Source organism: Neopsephotus bourkii, unplaced genomic scaffold (assembly GCF_033783945.1).
Source record: "Neopsephotus bourkii isolate Nb327-2 ecotype Australia unplaced genomic scaffold, CSIRO-AGI_Nbou_v1 NB_1652, whole genome shotgun sequence".
NCBI classification, from domain to species: Eukaryota; Metazoa; Chordata; class Aves; order Psittaciformes; family Psittacidae; genus Neopsephotus; species Neopsephotus bourkii.
Window position 1 is genome coordinate 826,264 of NW_026902126.1, and position 21,365 is coordinate 847,628.

Genomic DNA, 21,365 nt, shown 5'->3' on the forward strand with positions numbered 1-21,365 from the left:
TTTCCCTGCGTGGAGCTGGAGGGTGAGCGAGGGAGCGAGAGAGCGGAACGAAAGCGGCGGGGCGGGTTGCCGGGCGGACCCGCAGCGCGGATACAGGGGGAGGCTGCCGGGCAACGGGGCGCTGGGCCTCGGCCTGTGGCGGCGGAGCTGCCCCGGCCCTGCCGGTGCCCGCGGCGGGGCGAGGTGAGGCCTGCGGGGCTGCGAGAGGGGCCTTGGGGCTGGGGGGGGGGGTGTCTCTGCTCTGCGGGTGGCTTGGGCAGGGTCTGTGCGTTGGAGCCCGGCTGTGGGTGGCTCATGGGTCCTGTGCCGGCTGTGGGAAGCCCTCGGTGTGGGTGGCTGCTGATCGGGTCTCGCCGGTTCCAGGGCCCTGCCATGCTTTAGGCTTCTGGTATACATCAAATGAGCTTCCTCACCTTAAGCGTGAGGAGCGGCCCGTGCCGGGGACCACAGTGAGCGGTGCTGCGTCTCTGCTGAAGCCTTTCTGGCTTCACGTTCTCTTGAGGGTGTATTTAGTGATGAGTCCGGTCAGGAGGGCTTGGATCTGCAAAGGTAAAGCCTAAACCCCCGAATCACCCACAGGTGATGCCCCTCTCTGGGCAGGAGCTACCCGAGGCCAGCGGGTGAGCACCATGTTTGTGTGTAAATGATTGCCATACAGCTCCTGTGAAGGGGTAAGCCCTCAGGTGAGTTTGTTGTTGAGGATTTATGGTGGGTTGGGTGGCAATAAAGGAACTTCCAAGCATCTCCTGTGCCTTTTCCCTCGTATCCTTGCCTATAGAATTATAGAATATAGTTCTTGCTTATAGAACTGTGCTTGTCTTTTGTCTCTAAAGAGGAAAATGAAAGCAGCTAAGACCAGAAAGAGGAGTTGCAGTGGAAGGAGTGGAGCACAATGACAACACACTGAGCATTTGTTCGATTTCTCTTAAAATCTGCTTCTCTGCATTATGTTGTGGGCTTTGCTGTAGTGCTTCTGATCTCGTTGTCTGTGTGTTGCTGCAGTCCCATTGCCAAGTAACTGTGGCTTTCCAGGCTGTGCACTGCACACATCGCTCTCTGTGCCGCTGGGTTCTCCCCTTCCCCCACTTTGGTGTGGGCTGCCGACCGTTCAGGAGGAACATGAAGGATTCCCCCTGCCTGTGTGTTTTGTGCCCCCTGCTCCTTGTTCCCAGGTGTTTGCTGCAGTGATCCTCTGCTCCCTTGGTCCCAGGTGATGAACATGTTCAGTGCGAGCCAGTCCTCCAAAGCCCAGTTCCTCGACAAAGCGCGCCAGGCCCGGGAGGAGCGGCGGGAGCTGAAGGAGCGTGAACGTGCTGCAGTGCTGCTGCAGGCGCTGGTCAGGAGGTTCCTCTGCCGATGCCGCCTGCAGAGGGAGATAAGGTGTGTGGAATCCTCCCTTGGCTCCTGCCTGGAGAGGTCTGCTGGGTTTTCACCTTCTGATCCTCCTTATTCCCCTCTTTGGTAGGAGAGAAGTGGAGGATTTCTTTGGGACAAATGAATCTGGCTCAAGTAAAAGGAGTGCTCTTTCCATCTTCAGAATTGCTAGGAAACTGCTGTTTATATTTAACCACAAAGAGGACAAAGAGGTAAGGTGACTATGTGCTTTTCTTTTGAGAACACATTTTAACATGGCAACTATGGTTAATTAGTTTCCTAGTGATCATGTAGGTTCCTGTGTTGTGTTTTGGCTTCAGAAACGTGATCTCTGTCTCCTGGTCCTTCTGGGCAAGATCTGAATGAAACACAAGAAGCCTTGAATTTTTCAGGAGCAGTTCCCTGTTCAGGGTGTAGTTTAACGGATGCTGCTCCTGGTGACTGTGCCAACCTCAGTAACTGAGCAGCTTCCTGACTTTGTCAGCTGCATCAGCCCCCCAGGCAGGTGCGCTGTGGCCAGTCACAGATTGCTCTCCTGGCACAGTGCAATGCGTTGGCTGTTTGTATTGCAGCTGCTTTTCTGACCATGCCCTCAACTGTGGTTTCTTAGTGAAGCCCTTTGCCATAGTGTCTATGAAATAATGATGAGGGCAATTATAAGGCAAACAATTGGAAAAGGAAAGGCTGTAGTTAAATTGCAGCTGCAGTGGGTGACGCCTTTAATCTCAGTTCCCTCAAACTCTTCTGTTGATGGGGCAAGTGCTGCAAATGCACTTTTCTGTATGTACAGTGCCAAAAAGAGGTGTGTGTGTTACACAACTCTTTTAATGCCTGGCATCCATCTGCATTTCTTCGTACAGTAATTGGGTGTGTTGCTGGAAAGTTCCTGCTCTGCTTCCTCTTCTTCTTCCCCTTCCACCATCAAGTCAGTCCTTGGTGGGCTGAGGACTAGACCATGCTCATTCCCACTCGTATTTCTGGACTGTGCTCTTGCTTCAGATCACCACAGCAGCCAAATTTGTGGCTCAGAATGGCTTTATAACTTGTGAGCACCTGGCAAATACAGTTGGACTGAAATAATCCTTAAGGAGCTGGCGGTGTGATCGCCGAGTTCTGCTCAGAGCTGTGATGGTCAGGAGTTTGGAACACACTGCTGCACTCATTAGCATTAAGTTGTAGCTGAACCCCAACAGGAAGATGCTTTTCCTGCCATCAGCCCATGCTGTTGGGGTGAAGCAGTTTAACAGGGATGGCTGAGACATTCCTCCTGTTAATGAGCACCATGTTCAAGGAGGGAGCTCCTCTGCTTAGCTGTAAGCGTGACATGCAGATGTGCTCTTGGGGAAGGAGTAGGGAACGTGTTTGGAATATTTGTTAGTTTGATACAGATGTATCTGACTCCCTCTGCTGAGCTCTTCCTTGTGCTTTTCCAGAGTACCCCATCCTGTAGTTAGAACTAATGGCACTTGTTTTTTCCCCCAGAGATTTGAAAAGCTGTGTCGTTGTATTCTTAACAGTATGGATGCTGAGAATGAGCCCAAGGTCAGCAGGATGGGATTTGGTTGGGGGTGGGAGGGTTGTTTGGGTTTTCTAAATTCTGTGTGTGGGGATTTAGTGATTTTCAGTGAATTTTGGGGATAGAAATAACTTGCTCCTGCTGCTGGGTTCAGCAGGACACTGAGGAGGTTGCTTTTTTTTACAAAGCTTCCAAAGTAATGTTTCTGTCAGTCTGTAGCACAAATATTAATGTTGCCCTCATTTGTATTCTGCCTTCCTCAGGTGTGGTATGTGTCCCTGGCGCTCTCCAAGGATCTTACACTCCTATGGATCAAACAGATCAAAGACATTTTGTGGTTTTGCTGTGAATTTCTCAAGCAGCTTAAGGTAAGAAAGATTTTCTCTGTGTTTTGCACCCTGCATGTCACAGGTCTGTAGTTTGGCCCAAAGCTCATTTGATTTGTTAACACCGGTGTTTGTTATTGCAGCCTGACATCCTACAAGACTCCAGACTGGTCAATTTGCACCTCACAATGCTTGTCACCTTCACAGACACTTCCACATGGAAAATCCTTCGGGGAAAAGGTTGGTGCATCCAATTCAGTACTTTCAAGTCACTGATTTGGGACTTGCTATTAAAATCTACCAAATGCTGTTTGTGCACCTTGTCTTCTCCCTATGCTTGCTGCAAAGATTCATAGTGCTTCTTGCACAAAGCACAGAATGAACACCAATGATTCCCTGGGGATTAGACAGGCTGTTTCCCTTAGAACAGCAACAGTTGTTACAACATTTTTATAATGCTTCAAAATCCCACACATGAGGAGTGTTCAAAGGATGCTGGAATGTGCTTAGCACTGGAGGTTTGTAGGAAATGCACTTAGAAAAGGTAGACAGATATTGTGAGGATGTGAGACTCTTGCACCTTAAGACTTGATGTGAAATGTTGCTGAAATGGTGGGTTTGCATATAAGGGACTTTGTGCAAGAAGGACTTATGGGCTGATAAACTGTTTTAGAGTGTGTAAGGAAGTGAAGAGTGGGGCTGTGATGCCAGTTTAGTAACATCAGTGCTTTAACCCGTAAGGTGAAACCCTGAGGCCTGCCATGAACCACATCTGTGCAAACATCATGGGACATCTGAATCAGAAGGGATTTTACTCCGTGCTGCAGGTCAGTCTTGGGCTGATACAGTTCTGTCTTCTCTTCATGCAGAACAAGCCCCAGTCCTGTGCCGTGGTCCTAGTTCTGAGGAAGCTTTTATAATCTCTATGGTGGTGTGTTCTGCTTGTGGAGCACTGGTAATTTGTGTGTGGTCAGTGTTCTTTGAAGCAGTAAAGCAGAGTCTTTGCACTTGAAACAAATGCGCTGTCTCCTTTTTGCCACTGCTGCTGAATCTGACTCCTGCTTAATCACCTCTAATGACACAGGCAGGAAGGAGTCTTGAATATTGTCCCCAACTTTGCTGCTGCCATGTTGCATGGATTTGGGTTATTTACTGTTCTGCTGGGGAAAGGAGCTGATGGCATTTTTATTCATCTTTTAAATGAGAATTATGCTACCAAGCAGCTGTGAGCCCTGCCTGCTCATTTTTAAAGGCCTGGAGACCCTCTGAGTACAGGTCCTAGAGAAATAAGTACTGTAGAGTGTGTCATTCCATTGCATTGTCTCTGTTCTGCTATTGCTAACCTGAAGCTCTTTTAGTTCTGCCAAATGACTTGTAATAACGAGGGGTTTGGGTCGTTTTGGTGGTGTTCTTTTTCTCTGGTCTAAAAATGTCTTTCAGAAGTAATCATAATTTCTTTTTGCTGAGGGGGTTTGTGCGGTTTTTAATTACTTTTATTATTTTAATTTCCAGATTTTGCTGACTAATGGCTTGGCAAGATCCAGACCTTCCCTGTCCAAAGGCTCTTTAACTGCTGTCTTCTCTCTTGCACTGCGGTAAGGCAGCTGGAGCAGCTTGGGATGATGTGCAGCCAAAGCTGTCTTTCTTGTGCTTTTGAAACACTTCTCACTGCTTGGTCAGGTTACTTGCACTGAAGTATTTGTCTCTCTGTAGCCCTGTGGTCGCTGCACAGTTTTCAGACAACCTCCTGAGGTCATTTCTGATCCATATCATGTCTGTGCCTGCTATAATGACTCATCTTGCTACTCTAACACCTGAGGTAAGTGGGTGATGTAATAGCACCCAAACTCTACTGAATGTCACATAGGGTCACTTGTCGTTCCAATTTATCAGCTCTTGGAAGAGAGCACTGGCATTTCCTGTTTGCCAGTTTCAGCTCTCTGCTGTGGAAGCGCTTGATCCCTAAATGCTCCAGGTAACTTCTGTGGTGTTAGAAACCCAAAGTTATTGATGCCAGTGGGTGATGGGCTGAGCTGCCCAAAACCAGATAAATGAATAAAATAAGGCACGTTTTGTGCCACAGGGGTATTCTGTAGACAGTTTCAAATGTCTGTCTACAACAAGAACATAGCCTGTTCACCTGCAGAGTGTTTTGTTTTCTAGACCAGCTTCATGTCAAACACTCCCTTCAGTGCCACAGGCTCATCTTGCTGCTGTCTTTGGAAAGAAAGGACAGTCCAACTTGCTGATGGCAGATGAGGTGTGGTTGTATGTGGTGCTTCTCAGCCTCACTGGCACTTAAATCCTGTCTTCCAGCGTCTGGTGGTGATAGAATCCCATGAGCTTTTCCGCAAGTTCATCCTCTTTTTAAGTCGGGAAGCACAATGCCAAGATGTCTGCGTGTGCTTAGAGGGGAGTCACACTCTGTGTTTGTTAGGTAAGCACCTTAACACTTCGTTTTACTGTGCTTGGAAGACAGTTTTGATTCAGATCTTTCTCCATAGGTGAGAGCTGCCTCCAAATCATCTGGGGGTTTTATCCTTATCTAAAAAGCTTCTAAATAGTAGGAGATGTTTTGGGGATATTGTAAATGTGTTTTAAGGCCCTTAGAAATGGAAGAAGGGGCAGAGACTTGCTCTTGTACACGTCATCATGCCTAAACTGTGTATTATCTCTACTAGCTTTCCACCTGGACCATGAGAAAGTCGTGTAGCGTATCAGACTTGAATCTCACTTCCCTAAGAGACATGCTACTGAACTATTTAGGTTCACATTCCTGTAAAAGTAACTAGAGGAACAGGTGTAACTCTGGAATAACCATGGATTGTAGCTTTATAGTACTTTGTAGAAGGTGTTGGTGGGATGCAGGTGACCATAGCAACATGCCACCTTAGTGGCTGATGTGTGCTGGAAATAGCTTGGCTCCTGCAGCCATTCTTCACAGAAATCCTCTCCTGGACTTGGAAAAGGGTTTGGGTTCATTTTGGCTGTTCTGTCTGTAACCTCTGTCCTGCAGCATCTGTTCCTCTTTTAAATCTTGCTGTGCTGGTCATTCCTCCAGGGAATCTTGTGTTCCTGGGCTCCTTGAATGATAAAGTTCTCGAGGAGGAGACAGCTCACTTTGTGGGTGTGCTCATTCACATGCTCTCCTACTGCCAGAAGTACGTGTCGCAAAAGAAATCCAACCTCACCCACTGGCATCCTGTTCTGGGCTGGTTTTCACAGACTGTGGATTATGGGTGAGTGAGGAGGACCTTCTGGTGATCCATGATGAAGCTTCTCTTTCTATTTTTCTTCTTCTTTTTACGCTGAAATGTGGTTTCTGTTTTGAGATGAACAGTGTGACCCTATTCAGAATAACTTCGCAGATGTTTCAGGTTATAACTGTGAAATTCTGCACAATATAAACTGCTGCATTCATACACAGAGTATGAGATTAGAAAAATCAGTTAGTATACACCCAATATACGACCTGTGTATCAGTCCTTCCTGTAAGGACCAGCTGTAGGGAGGGTGCATGCTCCATTTTGACTCTGAGCTGAATGTATCACAGTATCACTGACTGATGTTTTATTTCAGCCTGCCTTCTAACATGGCTCTCTGACTTGTCTTTCAGATTGAATGAGTCTATGCCTCTGCTGACAAAGCAACTGCAGCATCTCTGGGGAGTCCATATGATCCGCATCCTCTTCTGTGATGTGCTCAGCAAGAAATTGCTGGAGAATCAGGAAATAGCTCAGCTGCCATCACAGCCCATTTCCCCTCAGAACAGCCTTCCTATGAAGAGTGAGTTCTACAGGGCTACCTCTGTGTGTGTGTACATGTGTCTTTCTCTCTCCCAGCCTTGCAGGGCTTTGACTTCTCCAGCTTTGAGTAGTTACTTGCAGCAGCTGCTGCTGCTTAAGTGGGAATCTGATCTCCCTGGTTGTAATTCCTACTTGGAATGCCTCTGTAGCCTGGGGTGTCTCTTTGGTGCTATAAAGAATATGTACTTATTTTAGCAGGTTTTATTCTTTCTCAAGTAGCTGAGCTGCTTTCTGCATAACTTAGAACTTCCCAGGGCAAGGTGGGAGCCCAGCTTCCCAGATGAAAAGCAAGGTGAACCTGCCTCATGTTGCTAGCAGCAATGCAGAGATCTGCCAGAAAAGACCACCAAAACCTGTCTGTGGGGTGGCCCAGTCTGCCAAAATCCATTTTATTGCAGGGCTGCCAAGTGTCTGAGTGTGAGTGGGTTTGAATCGCATTCCTCATGTGCTTCTCTCTCCCCCAGATCTGTTCAAAAGAGCTTTCCAGAAGTCAGCCTCTGTCCGCAACATCCTCAAGCCTGTTGGGGGCAAGCGAGTGGACTCAGCTGAGGTGCAGAAGGTGTGCAGCATCTGTGTGCTGTACCAGACCACGCTCACAACGCTGACACAGATCCGCCTGCAGATCCTCACAGGTCAGGGCCCATCAGTGCTTTTTAAGTGACTTAAAATGGAGAGAAAAATAAAGGTTTTTCTTATTAAATTCTATTGACTTACTGGTAGTTTTATTACTGACAGCAGTTCATTGACTGCTGGGTGGAAGGCTTGTTCCATCCTGGATCATACATCTGATCAATAACATTCATCACTTCTTTATCAAGCATTAACTTTCCAGAATACAAACTGAAGCAAGTTTTCCTGTAATGAAACCTTGGTTACTCCATAGCAAACTTAAGACTGAGTCAGTGTTTTCCAGAAGCCTAGCAATATTAATCTTTCTGGTGGAAACACTGAATTGCTTTCATACATCTTGAGAACAAATTACCTGTCTTAGGAATGGATGGAGGAGGAGATAAGCACTGCTTTGGTGTAGAGTAGAGGGATAAGCACAGAGCCTTGGTTGGTTTGTGGCTGTAGTGGTGACCACAGGTACAACGTCATTCTTTGTGTTCTCATCTGTAAGATGCCTCTAATGGTAATTGGATCACAGGAATTAATCATTTTCTAAAGCTCCAAAATGACAGGAAAGGGTTTCAAATGTGCAAACTAATTGTTAAAAGCTATTTTTTTCTCTTCCCTGGGGATTGAGCATCTTCTGTTAATGGAGGCAGGCTTGGGAGCCAAATGTGATGCTTACGTTGCCAGAATTGTTGCTTTTGCAAAAGGATCTTCAAGCTCCAAGTCACGTTGGTCTCTTTGGGCCTGCATGAACAGGCTTTACTGAATATGCATTATGTTTTTCTAGGCCTCACCTACCTGGATGATCTGTTGCCCAAATTATGGGCCTTTATCTGTGAGCTGGGCCCTCAGGGTGGGTTAAAACTCTTCTTGGAGTGCTTGAATAACGATACAGAGGAATCCAAGAGGCTGCTGGCCATGCTGATGCTCTTCTGTGACTGCTCCCGCCACCTCATCACGTAGGTATCAAGCTGAGGGTGCTGTCTGCATTTGTAACATGAAGCTGTTGTGTTCCTAAAGTTTCAAGTGGAATAGTTAAGGTCTTGCTGCCTTCCCCTAGAGATAACTAGGCACTTCGATGAGTCCAGATAAGCATTGAGGGAGAATGTTACAATACTGCTGCAAGAAAGCTCCCCAGCTTATGAGCTTCTCTTTACAGCTCCTTTGCTGTCTCACTCATATACTTACCCAACAGAAAAGGATTGGAGAAGGGGTGGAAAGTTGTCCTTGCTGCTCAGTAGAAACAGTTTTCTTTGGTTGAATGATACAAATGTTTTCTTAGGGATGAGTGCATAGGTCCTTTTAACTAAGAAATAGTTGCTTTGCTTCTATCCCAGACCTTTCATGGTGTCTTCTATTAGGATCAGATACTGATCAAAATCAGTAAATAAGGGTTAGTTGTTTATGACTTTAGATCTTCATGAGTATCAGTTGTCATAGAAATAAGAGCTGCTGCTGTAGGATAATGGGCCTTTATGAAAATTTCAAAAGGGAATTCAATTTACACTCGTGCATTTGCATTTGTGTGCTCCGGTAGGATTCTGGATGACATAGAGGTCTATGAAGAGCAGATTTCGTTCAAACTGGAAGAGCTTGTTACCATCTCATCTTTCCTGAATTCCTTTGTATTTAAGATGATCTGGGATGGAATTGTAGGTAAGTTCTTGTAGTAATTTCAGGTGATGTTATTGTTAGAACAAGCGATGATAAGTTTGGAATTTGACGCTTCTGCTAATTATTACTTTGCACAAAAACCATACTGCATTGTGTGACATGAGAACATGTCCCAGTGTTTTGATGTCCAGATGCCACTGTCCTGCTTGGCACCAAATGCAGTGCACTTTTTCATTTCCAATAAGAATTTGTGTACCAGACATGATGGGTATGTTGTTTAGTGCCAGAGGCTAAGTTTAGCATCACTGGGCCATGTGTTGGGCAAGAGTAACACAGAGCTTTGCCAAACCAGAGTGGGCTTGCTCAGGTCTCTGTAGATATCTAGTGTTGACCTATTTGCTGGTATAATCTGGGTACAGCTCAGATCTAGTAATTAGATGAGAGAGTCCATTACTGTTGTGATGGCTCAGTTGGGGCTGGCTGAGGTGGCTTTGATGTGGCTTTGATGTGGCTAAGATCAAAGAAGGTGCTGTCTTCTGGGAGGCACAACATCTCCTTCAGAGAAATACACTGATGCTGGGAGTGTGGGGCAATGATGAACATGTTACTCTTGGACACTCCTGTTACCTGGGGTGCCTGGCCATTGCTGCTTTGTTCCTTCTGTTCAGAGAATGCCAGAGGGGAGACCTTGGAGCTGTTTCACTCTGTCCATGGCTGGCTCATGGTGCTGTATGAAAGGGACTGCCGCAGGCGATTTGCTCCTGAGGATCACTGGTTACGCAAGTAAGTGTCCAGCTCAAGGCATGGATCCTGCGCAGCTGTGGGCTTGTTCCACTGCACCAGCAGCCCTGTGGTGGCTGGTTTGGGATCCCTTCCTTGAAATTGGGTGCCTCTTCTTCTGCCCGTGAGATCAGGGTTAGAACACTCCTGCTATTGGGCTTCTCTTCTGTAGAATGAGGATTAGCTGCTGCTCATGGAGGGTGGTGCTTTGAAAAGTGACTCGGCACCTACCAGCTTGAGTGCCTCTTCTTAGATGTGTACACCTGAGCACTTAAGTTGTGTTTGAAGTCATTACAGGTTTCCTCTCTCTCCCACCCCCAGCTGTTTATACCACACCTGGGCATTTCCCAAGGATCTCTGAATCTGTGCCTTTCTTTGTAAAGGGACCTCAAACCCAGTGTGCTCTTCCAGGAGCTGGACAAGGACAAGAAACGAGCTCAGCTGCTCCTGCAGTACATCCCACATGTCATCCCCCACAAGAACGTGAGTGGGGCAGGGGCAGAGGATGGAGGCTAAAAAGCTGGTGGCCTGGGGTGGAAGGGATGTGTGTCTTGAGCATGTTGTGGCATGGAGCTTGTGACTTAAATGCCAGTGGAACAAAATCTTCTGCTTCCCCTCCCCAGTATACTTCCTCTAATCTGTCTTGATCTCTCATTGAGAGAGAGCTGATTTGCGTGGGCAGCTGCATAGACTCCTGCAGCAGTGAATGGTGTGGCTTTGGAGAAGAAAGCAAAGCGCCTGAGCTGAGAGATTTTTATGTGGTGATAGGAAAGGTGCTTTTGTTCTCAGTACTATCAGTACCCTGTCCCTCCCAAAGCAGAGCTTTGAGGATTTCTTGGCCCCACTGGGGAGCAAGGAGGCACGTCCCACTGTTCCTAGAGAGCAAATGGCATCATTGGGCCTTGCTGGGAGCAGGACAACCAGGAGCTAGGTCAGGAGCTGTTGCACTGCAGGGTAAGGAGCCTTGTGGATGAAGACTTACATTTGTTTTCTTCTTAAGAGGGTTCTGCTTTTCCGTAACATGGTGACAAAGGAGAAGGAGAAGCTTGGCCTGGTTGAAACCAGCTCCGCGTCCCCTCATGTCACACACATCACTATCCGCCGCTCACGTATGCTGGAGGTGAGTAACCAGGAACTTGGTCTGGCAGGAATATGGGGTGTGAGTATGTTGTTACCTCCTCCTCTGTGGCTGTTGAGGGACCCGTGCCAGTCTGTCTGCTTTTGGACGAAGTGATGTTACAGGATGATGAGCCTTAGGTCAGATCAGCTACAAACCTGGAGTTGTGACGAGGAAGAATGCTGGTCTGTTTGAGCACAGCATACAATGGCAGATGCAGATTGCTGTGGTTTGGGTGTCTCCTGTTTCTGCTGCATGCTGCGAGGGTGTTTCACGTGTCTCCCTGTGTGACTGTCCTCTGGCTCCTCTGGTCCATGTAGGATGGATACGAACAGCTACGGCAGCTTTCCCAGAATGCCATGAAGGGAGTGATCAGGGTGAAGTTTGTGAATGACCTGGGAGTCGATGAGGCTGGGATTGACCAAGATGGGGTCTTCAAAGAGTTTCTGGAAGAGATCATTAAAAAAGTGTTTGACCCTGCACTCAATCTGTTCAAGGTACGATGCAGGGCTGCAGATGCTGACCACAGTGACCCATTGCAAGCAGGAACAGGCTGGCTCACTGTGCTGTTACCTGTGTTTGTGTGCAGACAACCAGTGGTGATGAGAGGCTGTATCCATCCCCAACGTCCTACATCCACGAGAATTACCTACAGCTCTTTGAGTTCGTGGGGAAGATGCTTGGGAAGGCTGTGTATGAGGTGAGCTGAAGGTGCCATATCAGGGTATTGTCACTGTTGGTACAGCACTGTCCAGATGCAGTTCTGTGATGGTGCCTTTTGCCTTTGAGAGCATCTGTCATATGTCTGGGGAGGAGTTACTGAAGAAGTGAGTTTGAAAAGGGTAAAAGCACTGATGGTGGAGCAGTCTGGCACTTATTCAGGCATGGATTAAAAACCCATTACCCTCTTCATGTAAGGTAGTTCTTTTAAAGGAAACATGGAGTTCCCCTGTTGCCTCCTCTAATGAATGGATTTTATGAGGATCTGGGTTTTTTGGCTGATTTTGTTGTCTTGAATCTTTGCACTTGTCCCACAACACATGAAATGCCTGCAGGCCTCCAGAGATGCTGCACAGACCAGGCACACAGTGGGACCTTACTTGTGCATTCTTGTTGCCTGTAGGGAATAGTTGTGGATGTACCATTTGCTTCCTTCTTCCTGAGTCAGCTCCTTGGGCACCACCACAGTGTCTTCTACAGCTCCGTGGATGAACTTCCCTCCCTGGACTCTGAGTTCTATAAGAATCTCACCTCAATTAAGGTTTGAGCATTACTTTTCCTGTTGTTCAACTCCCTTATCCCTCACTGCTGCTAGAAATACTACATTTGCAAATGCCTTTGGGGTACTGATCATCTTTTAAACACCCTGGAAGGAGCTGGTGATGCTGAAGCAGGTTGGCAGGCGGCTGTCCTGTGTTTTTCCTGGGGCAAACAGGGATGAGAAAGGAGTCTGCAGGTGTAAACCTGGAACTGGCAGTCAGGAAGTCCCAAGTTTTAACCTCACCTCTCGTGCAGTCTCCCCATAACCTCAAGCAACTCATGTATTTGCTATGCTTTGGTGCCTTGTGCCTGCTGGAGATCACCAGAAGAGTAATAGAAGATTCAGAGTTCCTGCTGCTAAACACTGACCTTCAGCCCCTCTCTCTGTTGTTCCTCCAGCGTTACGATGGTGATATCAGTGACCTGGGCTTAACGCTGTCCTATGATGAAGATGTGATGGGTCAGGTAGGTTTTTATTCAATGACTGCTTGGGCCAGCATTCCAGACACAAAGGAGACAAACTACTACAGCTCTTAGTGTCTGCTGAGCTTCCTGAGAACTGGTTCTGAGCATCTAAAAGTCAGGCAGCCTGTCCAAGCTCGTGCTGCCCAGTGCTTTCCGCTCTGCTGCTTGTGTTTCTGAGTATGGTGGATGCTCTGTGTGGCCCATCTGAACAAGAATCCTGAGGGGATTGACTAATAAATGACCCTGTGTTTGATTGTGCTCAGGGCTGAGCTCTGTGCTCCTTTTACTCAAGAAAAGCCTGTGCTGATAAAGGCTGGCTCAGCTTCAGAGGGTCTCAGAACTCAGGCACAGGGTGCTGTGACTTGGTTCAGTATTTAGCTGTGGGCAGAGAAGAGCTATTTCCACAAAAGAGGCTGCCCTCTGGCCCCGAATTTCTCTACTGCCACAGATTTTTTCTTTCTAGTTGAAAAACATTGGTTTGTGCTTTCTGTGCATAACTGCTTTTCCCTGCTTTCAAAGAGAATAATCTCTGTGAGGAGGGAGAAATCCCTTGTCTACAAACGTAGCCCTTTCTGTCAGAGAAACTTGAATGTGTCAGGAGGTCTCTTGGCCTTAAGAAGAAAAGGCTGGTTGTGAGTCCCTTTATGAAGTCTTAAAGGTACCTGGTTGCTTGAGCCCTGGTTCTGTGATGCTATGTGTAAATGGCTGGAAAATATGGATAGGCAAAATAAAAATGCCTTTGCTGTCTGTGTGTGCTGCTGTTGCTGTAGGTTCCGTGGGGAGATGCCAGCTAGTGCTAAGCTTGGGCACTGTTAGCAGTGTAAATCCAGTGGCAGAGAGCTCAGAGACCCCCAAGTCATGGAGTGTTTATCTGGGGCAGCTTGTCCTTGAGAGCTTTGCATGCTGCAGTTGCTTATTCCTAAGCTGGTTAGTTTGGACTTAGCTTCCATCCAATAGCAATAGCAGTGTAAATGCACCTGCAAAGCTGTGAGGTTGAGTGGGAAGACAGGGAAGTTCTGATACAGCCCTGCTTTGCACAAGTGAGAGGTTGCATCCACAGCACAGTGGGCTCAACACCTCGCTGCTGCCTCAGGATTGCTGAGGTTTGAGCTTTGAGGTTTTTCCACCTGAAAAAGAAAGGTAGGAAACAGCATAGGAGAGCACAGCAGTCAAATGCTGAGTGCTGCTGCATGCAGAGCTTCGAAACAAACCAGGGCACTCCTGTTTCCCTTGTGCTTTGGCCATGCTGAGCCAAGTGGGGTAACCCTGTGGTTCCTCAATGAATTTACCTGTGCTGGGCTCCCTTCTGACCTTGAAGTCACCTGTAACTGAAGCACCAAGCCACTGTAATATATGAGTTAATGACTTCCCATCTCTTGGTGTTGGTGCAAAGATGATCCCTGACTCTGCTGCTGTACCAAGCACCAGGAGGGTCCCTGCTGTTGGCCCTGAGCTGTGCTGTTGGCTGAGCACCAGCCCTGGCCTGGCAGGGCAGGGACAAGATGCTTTCCAGCTGTCTCACTTTCTGAGTGCTCTGCTTCATGCCTTGAGTGCCCGGCTTGAGGGACAGTGGACTCCAGGGAGCTCTGTCACTCAGTGGCCCCAGATGAGACCTGTGGGGCAGACAGCTTTGGATTGTACTGTTAGATTGAGCTATGCAAAGGCTCTGAGCTTGTTCAGCCTCTGGATTCTGGGGTTGTGTCAGTGCCCCGGGGCTCTGAATCGATTTGTGTGTGGTTCAGCAGTGATGGATCAGTCTGGAGAGGAAGCTTCTTGAAGAAGGGCTGGCTGCGCTGGTGGGAGAGTTGCAGTTCCCCACTGTTCAATTACTCTGTTAATAGTTCAGTGCAACTGGTTCAAGGCAGAAGCAGAATTATTACTTACATTTTAAATTCTACTGTTTCATTGTGAAAATGAATGTTTTATGGGGAAGGAACAGCTTAGCAGGGCATTGCTTTCCATTGTGGTTCCAGGCAGTAATTAGCAATACAATCATTTCTTCCCTCAGCTTGTTTGCCATGAACTTGTTCCTGGAGGGAAGACCATTCCCGTTACCAATGAAAATAAGTAAGTACAGCAATTAGATTTTTAAGGTCACCACTGCAAAATACTTGATTCTAGTTCCTTGGGCTTGCATTTGGAATGAATTGAGATGGATTGGAGTAGAAGGAGCACATAAATATCTTAATAGAATTTCCTGGTTACAGTTCATCGGCAGAAATTGCATTAAATTTGATTTGCAAAATAAAAATTGACAATTTACTTCTCGAAACAGCACTTCTGAGGTCAAAGGCACAGAGCCTGTGAGATTCTGCAGGATTTAATGATGGTGATAGATACAGACAGATGGATTCAAAGGAATTCAGGCACACGGTCGTGAACATAGAGGGCACAGATGCTCAAAGACACCTTGGAGCAGACAGATCCTCTCGGAATGATAACATGTGGCAGTTGTATAAAGCACCCTTCTTCAGAAGAGGCAGTGGTGAATTCAAATGCAGTCGACAGTCGTACTTTGGGCACAGGAAATCAGAGGAGACACGGAGCCCTGTAGCTATTTTCACAGATAAGCGGCTTTTAGATAGTTATCGTAAATGTCAACTCCGGAGCCTGGAAACCAAACCCACCTTTTTGTTCCCTTCATTTTCTTCTTCTCTGTACCCTTCAGTGATCATAAAAGCAGGATAAAATATCTATTAAGCAGATGTGTGTTTGAACTGGTAATCTGGGGCTTGTTCGCTTTAATGGCAAGTGAAAGCTGGAGCCTACCTGAGGATTTGTCTTTTAGTCGTGCTCTGCAATTTGATGGTCCCAGTCTTCTCCATTCTTGAGCTCTGACCAGGGAGTTTGCATTTGAAAGGCTCTTTGCCTTGTCAGAAGTCAGCTCAGGGAGAAAGTTGAAAGTGTTCTGTGTTGCTCTACTCCCTTACAGCGGAAACTTTGAAGCCTTTGTGCAGATGTGCACACAAATTGGTAGTTGGGAGGGAGCAGAAGTGGTGTAAGTGGAAGCAATCTAGAAATAGGTCTCTCTCTTAACAGTGGAGGGAGGTTACCTCGCTGAAGACCCTGTCAATGTATTTTGGTGGTGTCTGCCTAGGAGCTGATAAGGATCAGCAAGCTCGGTTGTTTTGGTTGTTGGTGAGAAGAGGAAGCCTGATGGTGCCTCCCTCTAATAAACAGCACACCTCTTCCATACTCCTGGAATGAAGGTGGAAATCTCCCAAGTGGTTTTTAGTGTGTTGTTTTCTCCAGCCATAAGTTTCAGTGCAGGTGGCATCAGGGCCCAGGCAGTTGTGTTTTCAAGCCTGGAGGAGTGCCTGTCACTGGCGATCTGGTCCTTTAAAGAAGAGTTGAACACGTGCTCCCCCCATTAGCTTCTCTGGCCAAGGTTAATCAAGTGATTATTGGAGCCAGTTAGTCCCTGGGTTGGGAAGGGGCTCTAAGAAATGTGCAGGCAGTACCAGAGGCAGGGGGAGAGGGCAAAGTCTGGGCAGAACAACAGCTCTTTCTGCTTAAATGAAGAGCAGGGCCTTGGACAAGAAAGTTTAATGCATTTCCAGGCAGTCCCAGTCCCTTTTGGCTGGAGAGGCAGGTCAGCAGCCTTGTTCCTGCACTGTTGAAGTGGGTATCCCTTCACTGCACCTTCCCTGTCACACACAGGATCAGCTACATCCATCTCATGGCTCACTTCCGGATGCACACGCAGATCAAGAGCCAGACAGCAGCGCTCATCAGTGGCTTCAGGTCCATCATTAAGCCTGAGTGGATTCGGATGTTCTCTGCACCTGAGTTGCAGCGGCTCATTTCTGGTGACAACGCTGAGATCGACCTCGAGGACTTAAAGTGAGTGAGCAACTGGGTCTGCTGGTGTGGCTCAATAAACCAAACCAGTTATTAGAGCTCCATGGAGGTTTGCAGGGGACTGACCTGGTCACAACTTTTTGCTCCTTCCAGTGGAAGTCTGGGGAGTGGATAGAAACAAATAGAGCTGAAGAACATGTTTCTTAAAGCTAATTTGGACAAAGTACTAATGAACAGGGGGTTACTAATCCATGAGGGTGGTGAGACACTGGCACAGGGTGCCCAGGAAAGCTGTCACTGCCCCATCCCTGCAGTGCTGAAGGACAGGTTAGAGCAAGCTGGTCTAGTGGAAGATGTCCCTACCTGTGGCAGGGGGTAGGAACTGGGTAAGCTTTAAGGTCCTTTCCAACCCAAACCATTCCATGATCCTATTGAATGGGAAGGGTCCTTTCTTACACTGCTCCCTGAGAGCAGAATTCCTCTCTCCCTTCCCTTTTCTCTGATGAAGTGCCCAGTGTTGGTGAGGGCTCACTCCTGGCAGTGTCTGCCACAGCAGTGAACCCTGATCATGGCAGGTATTGATTCCAGTGCTTATCACCTGGCAGCTGTGACCCTCCTGCTGCAGGGGGGGTCACAAGCCTGTCACAAGCTTTCTCTCCCTAGAAAACACACGGTGTACTATGGGGGCTTCCATGGGAGTCACCGAGTCATCATCTGGCTGTGGGACATCCTGGGCAATGACTTCAGCCCTGAGGAGAGAGCCATGTTTCTCAAGGTAAACACACTCCTTTCAGCCCAACTCGTGATTTGGAGTGGTTGGGCCTGGGCAGTTCTCCAGTGAGCTGTGTGCTTTCTACACTGAGAGGCAGTGTCAAAATGCCATGTATCTGTTACAGGCAGGCTGCTCTTACTGCTGCTGGATTTCACTGCCCATCTCTCTTTCAGTTTGTTACCAGCTGCTCCAGGCCTCCACTGCTGGGCTTTGCCTACCTCAAGCCTCCGTTTTCCATCCGCTGCGTGGAAGTCTCTGATGATCAGGTAGGACCCTGCTTGCTCTTGTCTTACATGTTCTCTGCCAGGCTTCTGCAGGCCTCCTGCCCTGCCCAGCTTCCTCTTCTCTGTCTGAGCAGGAGACTCTTTAAGGCATGAAGATACATATTCTACAGGGCAACGTGAGAACAGTCTTATTCTAACATGACGCATATAGTTGTGCCTACCTCTTCCCAGATACAGCAGCACTTGGGCTCTGTTTGCCTGTCTCTAGGGTTGTGTTTTCTCCTCGAGGCCATCCTGTGCCTCTTACCACAGGGACCCTGCATGTCTAAGGGCAGTTGCAGTTACAAGAGGAGCTCCCTTCTAGGTGTTGCGGGGCACAGGGCTTCGAGATTTGCCTCTCCCTGTTCCTAGCAGACAGATTGTGTGTTAGCACCTCTGTGTGTAGGCACCCTGCTTGGAAGGAGCAGAGCAGAGCAGCACGAGGGTGATGCATTTCTGCCCTGTTCCAGGACACGGGTGACACACTGGGCAGCGTGCTGCGGGGCTTCTTCACCATCCGCAAGAAAGAGCCGGGCGGGCGCCTCCCGACCTCCTCCACGTGCTTCAACCTCCTCAAGCTCCCCAACTACAGCAAGAAGAGCATCCTGCGGGAGAAGCTGCGCTACGCCATCAGCATGAACACTGGCTTCGAGCTGTCCTAGTTGCCATGGCCCTGGACTCCGTGATGGGGACTCTCAGAGCTGCTGACTGCTGCTGGAGGTGGAGACCTTCCTGCACAGAGGCTGGATCAGCTCCACGGGAGCTGGCTGCTCACTTCGAGGGCTGGAGAGATGCAGCTGATAATAGAGGTTTACAGGGAAGAGCTGCTGGGCTAGACAGGGCTGGCTCTTTGTCGGGCACTGCTCCAGGAGGAGGGAGGTGATGGGCCTGACCCAATACACTTCACTTGACACCCACGTAAATCGTCTTTAAAAGCAAACCCTGGGGGAGCAGAAAAGGAACAGTCCAAGTGCCAGTCAGATTAGTGACCGTGATACCCCCCGGCAGCCCGTGCGGCCTGGGCAGCTGCTGCTGTGGGAGTGTTTCTTTTCCCTTTCCCAGGACATGGTCCAGTTTCTTACTGGGTGAAGTCAGCCTGGGGGAGGCTGTACAAAGGCAGAAACGTGACAGAGCCCACAGGGAGAGGAGGCTGCGGCGTTGGATGTGCCACTGTTTTACTCAGGACAGGTACTGCCCGGGGGATTCCTCATGCCCTTGCCCTGTGCAAGGCCCTTATGCGTGTCTCAGAGAGTGAACCACTTGCCCAGCCTCCAGAAGCAGCAGGTTAAACACAAGCAGATGAACCCCACCATTCTCAGGAAGGTTTCAGAGGGCTGTAGGTTAAGACCTGAAGCCGCAGGCGTGGGGTCAGCGTGCTGAGCTGCTGTGCCTCTGCCAGGCTCATGCCAGGGCCTGTGCTTTGGATGCAAGGGGTTGTCTGAGCTTGCTCAAGGAGCAGAAAAGGTTTAACTTGATTTAGTTTCCAGAGGACAGGAGCTGGCATGCAGCTCAGGCAGCCCTCACTCCCCAACGTGGTGCTCCAATGGGGCAGGTCCCCCTGTGCTCCAGGGAAGGGGAATGTGTGGAGCTGCCCAGAGCCCTCTGGAAACCACCACTGGCAAAATTCCTCGTGCTTGGATGGAAGTTTCACTTTGTGTGCAGGCCCTTTTGTTAGGGAGATGTGCTGTTCCAAACAGGACTTGGCCTCTGCGTAACAGCCGCATTTGCTTTGTTGCCAAACTATTTCTCTTGGCTGCTTTGTCTCTTTCTGGCCTTATTTTTAACACTTGGTGTTTGCCAGGAGCAGGCAGCTCTTCCAGGTGGTTCTGAAGGGCAGGGGGGGTGCAGGTGTGTGTGCTGGGAAGGTGCAGACCCTTCCTGCCATTTCTAATGCAGTCCAGAGCCTGATTTGTCAGGTGTCTGCAGCTTCCCAGCCTTGGCCCCTCGTGTTGGGGGAGAGGAGAGATTCCCTTCTCCTGGGCTGCTCTGTCCTTGCTGGTTGCTGGCACAAAGGAAAGCCATGTACATTCTGCTGTTCAGGATAGGATTACAAACCAGTCACCTTCTCCCTTTCGCCTGTTGCTGCTCACTAAGGAAACAAGCTCCCACAGAAGCTGCTGGTATTCCCCTTGGATTTCACATCCCCTCCTTACCTTCCTAAGGTAAGGTGCTGGTAACCCTCACCCTGTGCTCTGGCCCCTCTGTGCTGTGTGGACAGATGGGCTCAAAGCCTCACCACAGCCACTCCTGCATGAGGCTGACATACCCTACCTCGTTGCCTTGGTCCTTCCCACAGGGATTCACAGCCCAGGCCCACTCCATGCAGCATGGGGTTCTGCAGGGAGACGCTTCCTGGGCTCTTTGGCAGAGCCTCTGATCCATGGTTTTGTTTCACATCTCAAACAGACCAGCAAATACTTGGCGCTGTTTAACCAAGAGTATCGAGATGCCCTTTGCTTCATCTTCCTCTTCTGGCTTGCTTCAGCTGCTTTTTGGAGAGGTAACCCTGGTTTTAGAACCAATGCCTGGATGTGCATTTGGAAAGCAAAGCCAGGGTCCTTTTCTATGTCAACTTCATTACTAAACAGGAGTGATTGGAAGTGTTGGTGAGGGCAGGAATCTGTTCAGAGGGCTCGAGATCCTGGACTCCGAGTCCAAAGGAATTAATAGTACATTTGTTTTATTAACTTCACTGTTTTTAACATAGAGCATTTCAGCATGATGCAGTTGCTGACAGTGTGGTTGAGAGGGTTAGGCACTGACTTGTACCAATCTTAGCTTCAAACACCACACCAGATCCCTTCTTTTTTCCCTAGGGAAGTGCAGTGCGCCTCAATAGAGCACGATGAGCATTCACTGAAGTGAGCTGTTGAACACTGAATCTTTGCTCCCTTTTTTCCCTTCATTCCTCACGAGTATAATTCCTAGAAAAGATCTTAATGCAGACTTAGCTAGGAGCCCCTAAACCTGCAGTTACTGCACTATGAGGCACTACATCCAGTTTGTAGCTAGTGTGTAAAACAGGATTGGCTGGTAGGTGCCCTGCTGCCCGTGTGAGCAGCAGCAGCACCATTTCTCTTGTGTAGCTGCTTTCTACAACTGGCTTTGGTATGTTTGTACCCCAAGCAGAAGGCTGGGAGTGGGGACCAGCCCTGCCTGCACCGGTGGCCTTGCACAGGGGCTCCCTGTAGGGCAGGGGTGGATTTGCCACAGGAGATTAATGACTGTTCTTCCTATAGAAGACTTGTTTCTATGGGACCTTGGTTATGTCCCTTGTATCAGAAATGCAGGGAAGAGAAGAATAAACCTGGGATGAGCAAGGTGACTGGATGTCTTCTCTTCCTTGCGCTGGGTGTTCTGCTCCAGCTCAGAGCGTGGGGGGAGCAGAGATTTTAGATGCTGGGACTGGGTTTGGACAGCTGGTGAGCCACCTCTGAACCTTCACACCAAGGAATCCTCCACTCACTGGTGTGGGGAGGGACAACAGAGGTTTAGGGAATGCAGGTTTGTGGGACAAGGCTGCGCTCTGGATTTTAGAGGCTGCCCTAAGGGCCAGCCGTGGAGCTGATACAAGGCTTTGACAAGGGCCTGTAAGGACAGGCCAAGGGGAACGGCTTAAACCTGCCCAAGGGGAGGCTGAGCTGAGCTCTTAGGCA

At 48.6% G+C, this 21,365-nt stretch overlaps 1 protein-coding gene across 1 annotated transcript; it reads left to right on the forward strand.

The window, feature by feature from the left end:
• Nucleotides 1–579: 579 nt before the first annotated feature.
• Nucleotides 580–21,034, forward strand: UBE3B (ubiquitin protein ligase E3B). Its single transcript, XM_061374717.1, has 27 exons — nt 580–683; nt 1,211–1,380; nt 1,466–1,586; nt 2,857–2,916; nt 3,154–3,258; nt 3,360–3,456; nt 3,958–4,043; nt 4,729–4,811; nt 4,930–5,035; nt 5,533–5,653; nt 6,278–6,455; nt 6,833–7,002; nt 7,487–7,654; nt 8,425–8,596; nt 9,175–9,293; nt 9,920–10,034; nt 10,415–10,514; nt 11,032–11,151; nt 11,469–11,645; nt 11,738–11,848; nt 12,272–12,409; nt 12,808–12,873; nt 14,882–14,940; nt 16,534–16,716; nt 17,338–17,449; nt 17,620–17,712; nt 18,180–21,034. Exons 2-27 carry the CDS (start codon nt 1,214–1,216, stop codon nt 18,369–18,371), a joined length of 3,219 nt encoding a protein of 1,072 aa, XP_061230701.1. The 5' UTR covers nt 580–683; nt 1,211–1,213; the 3' UTR covers nt 18,372–21,034.
• Nucleotides 21,035–21,365: the final 331 nt, after the last annotated feature.

Coding starts and splice junctions, on each gene's coding strand:
- UBE3B (XM_061374717.1), top strand. CDS start 1,214: ATGAACATGTTCAGTGCGAGCCAGTCCTCCAAAGCCCAGTTCCTCGAC. Junction 1,587..2,856: donor ACCACAAAGAGGACAAAGAG/GTAAGGTGACTA, acceptor TTTTTCCCCCAG/AGATTTGAAAAGCTGTGTCG. Junction 4,812..4,929: donor GTCTTCTCTCTTGCACTGCG/GTAAGGCAGCTG, acceptor GTCTCTCTGTAG/CCCTGTGGTCGCTGCACAGT.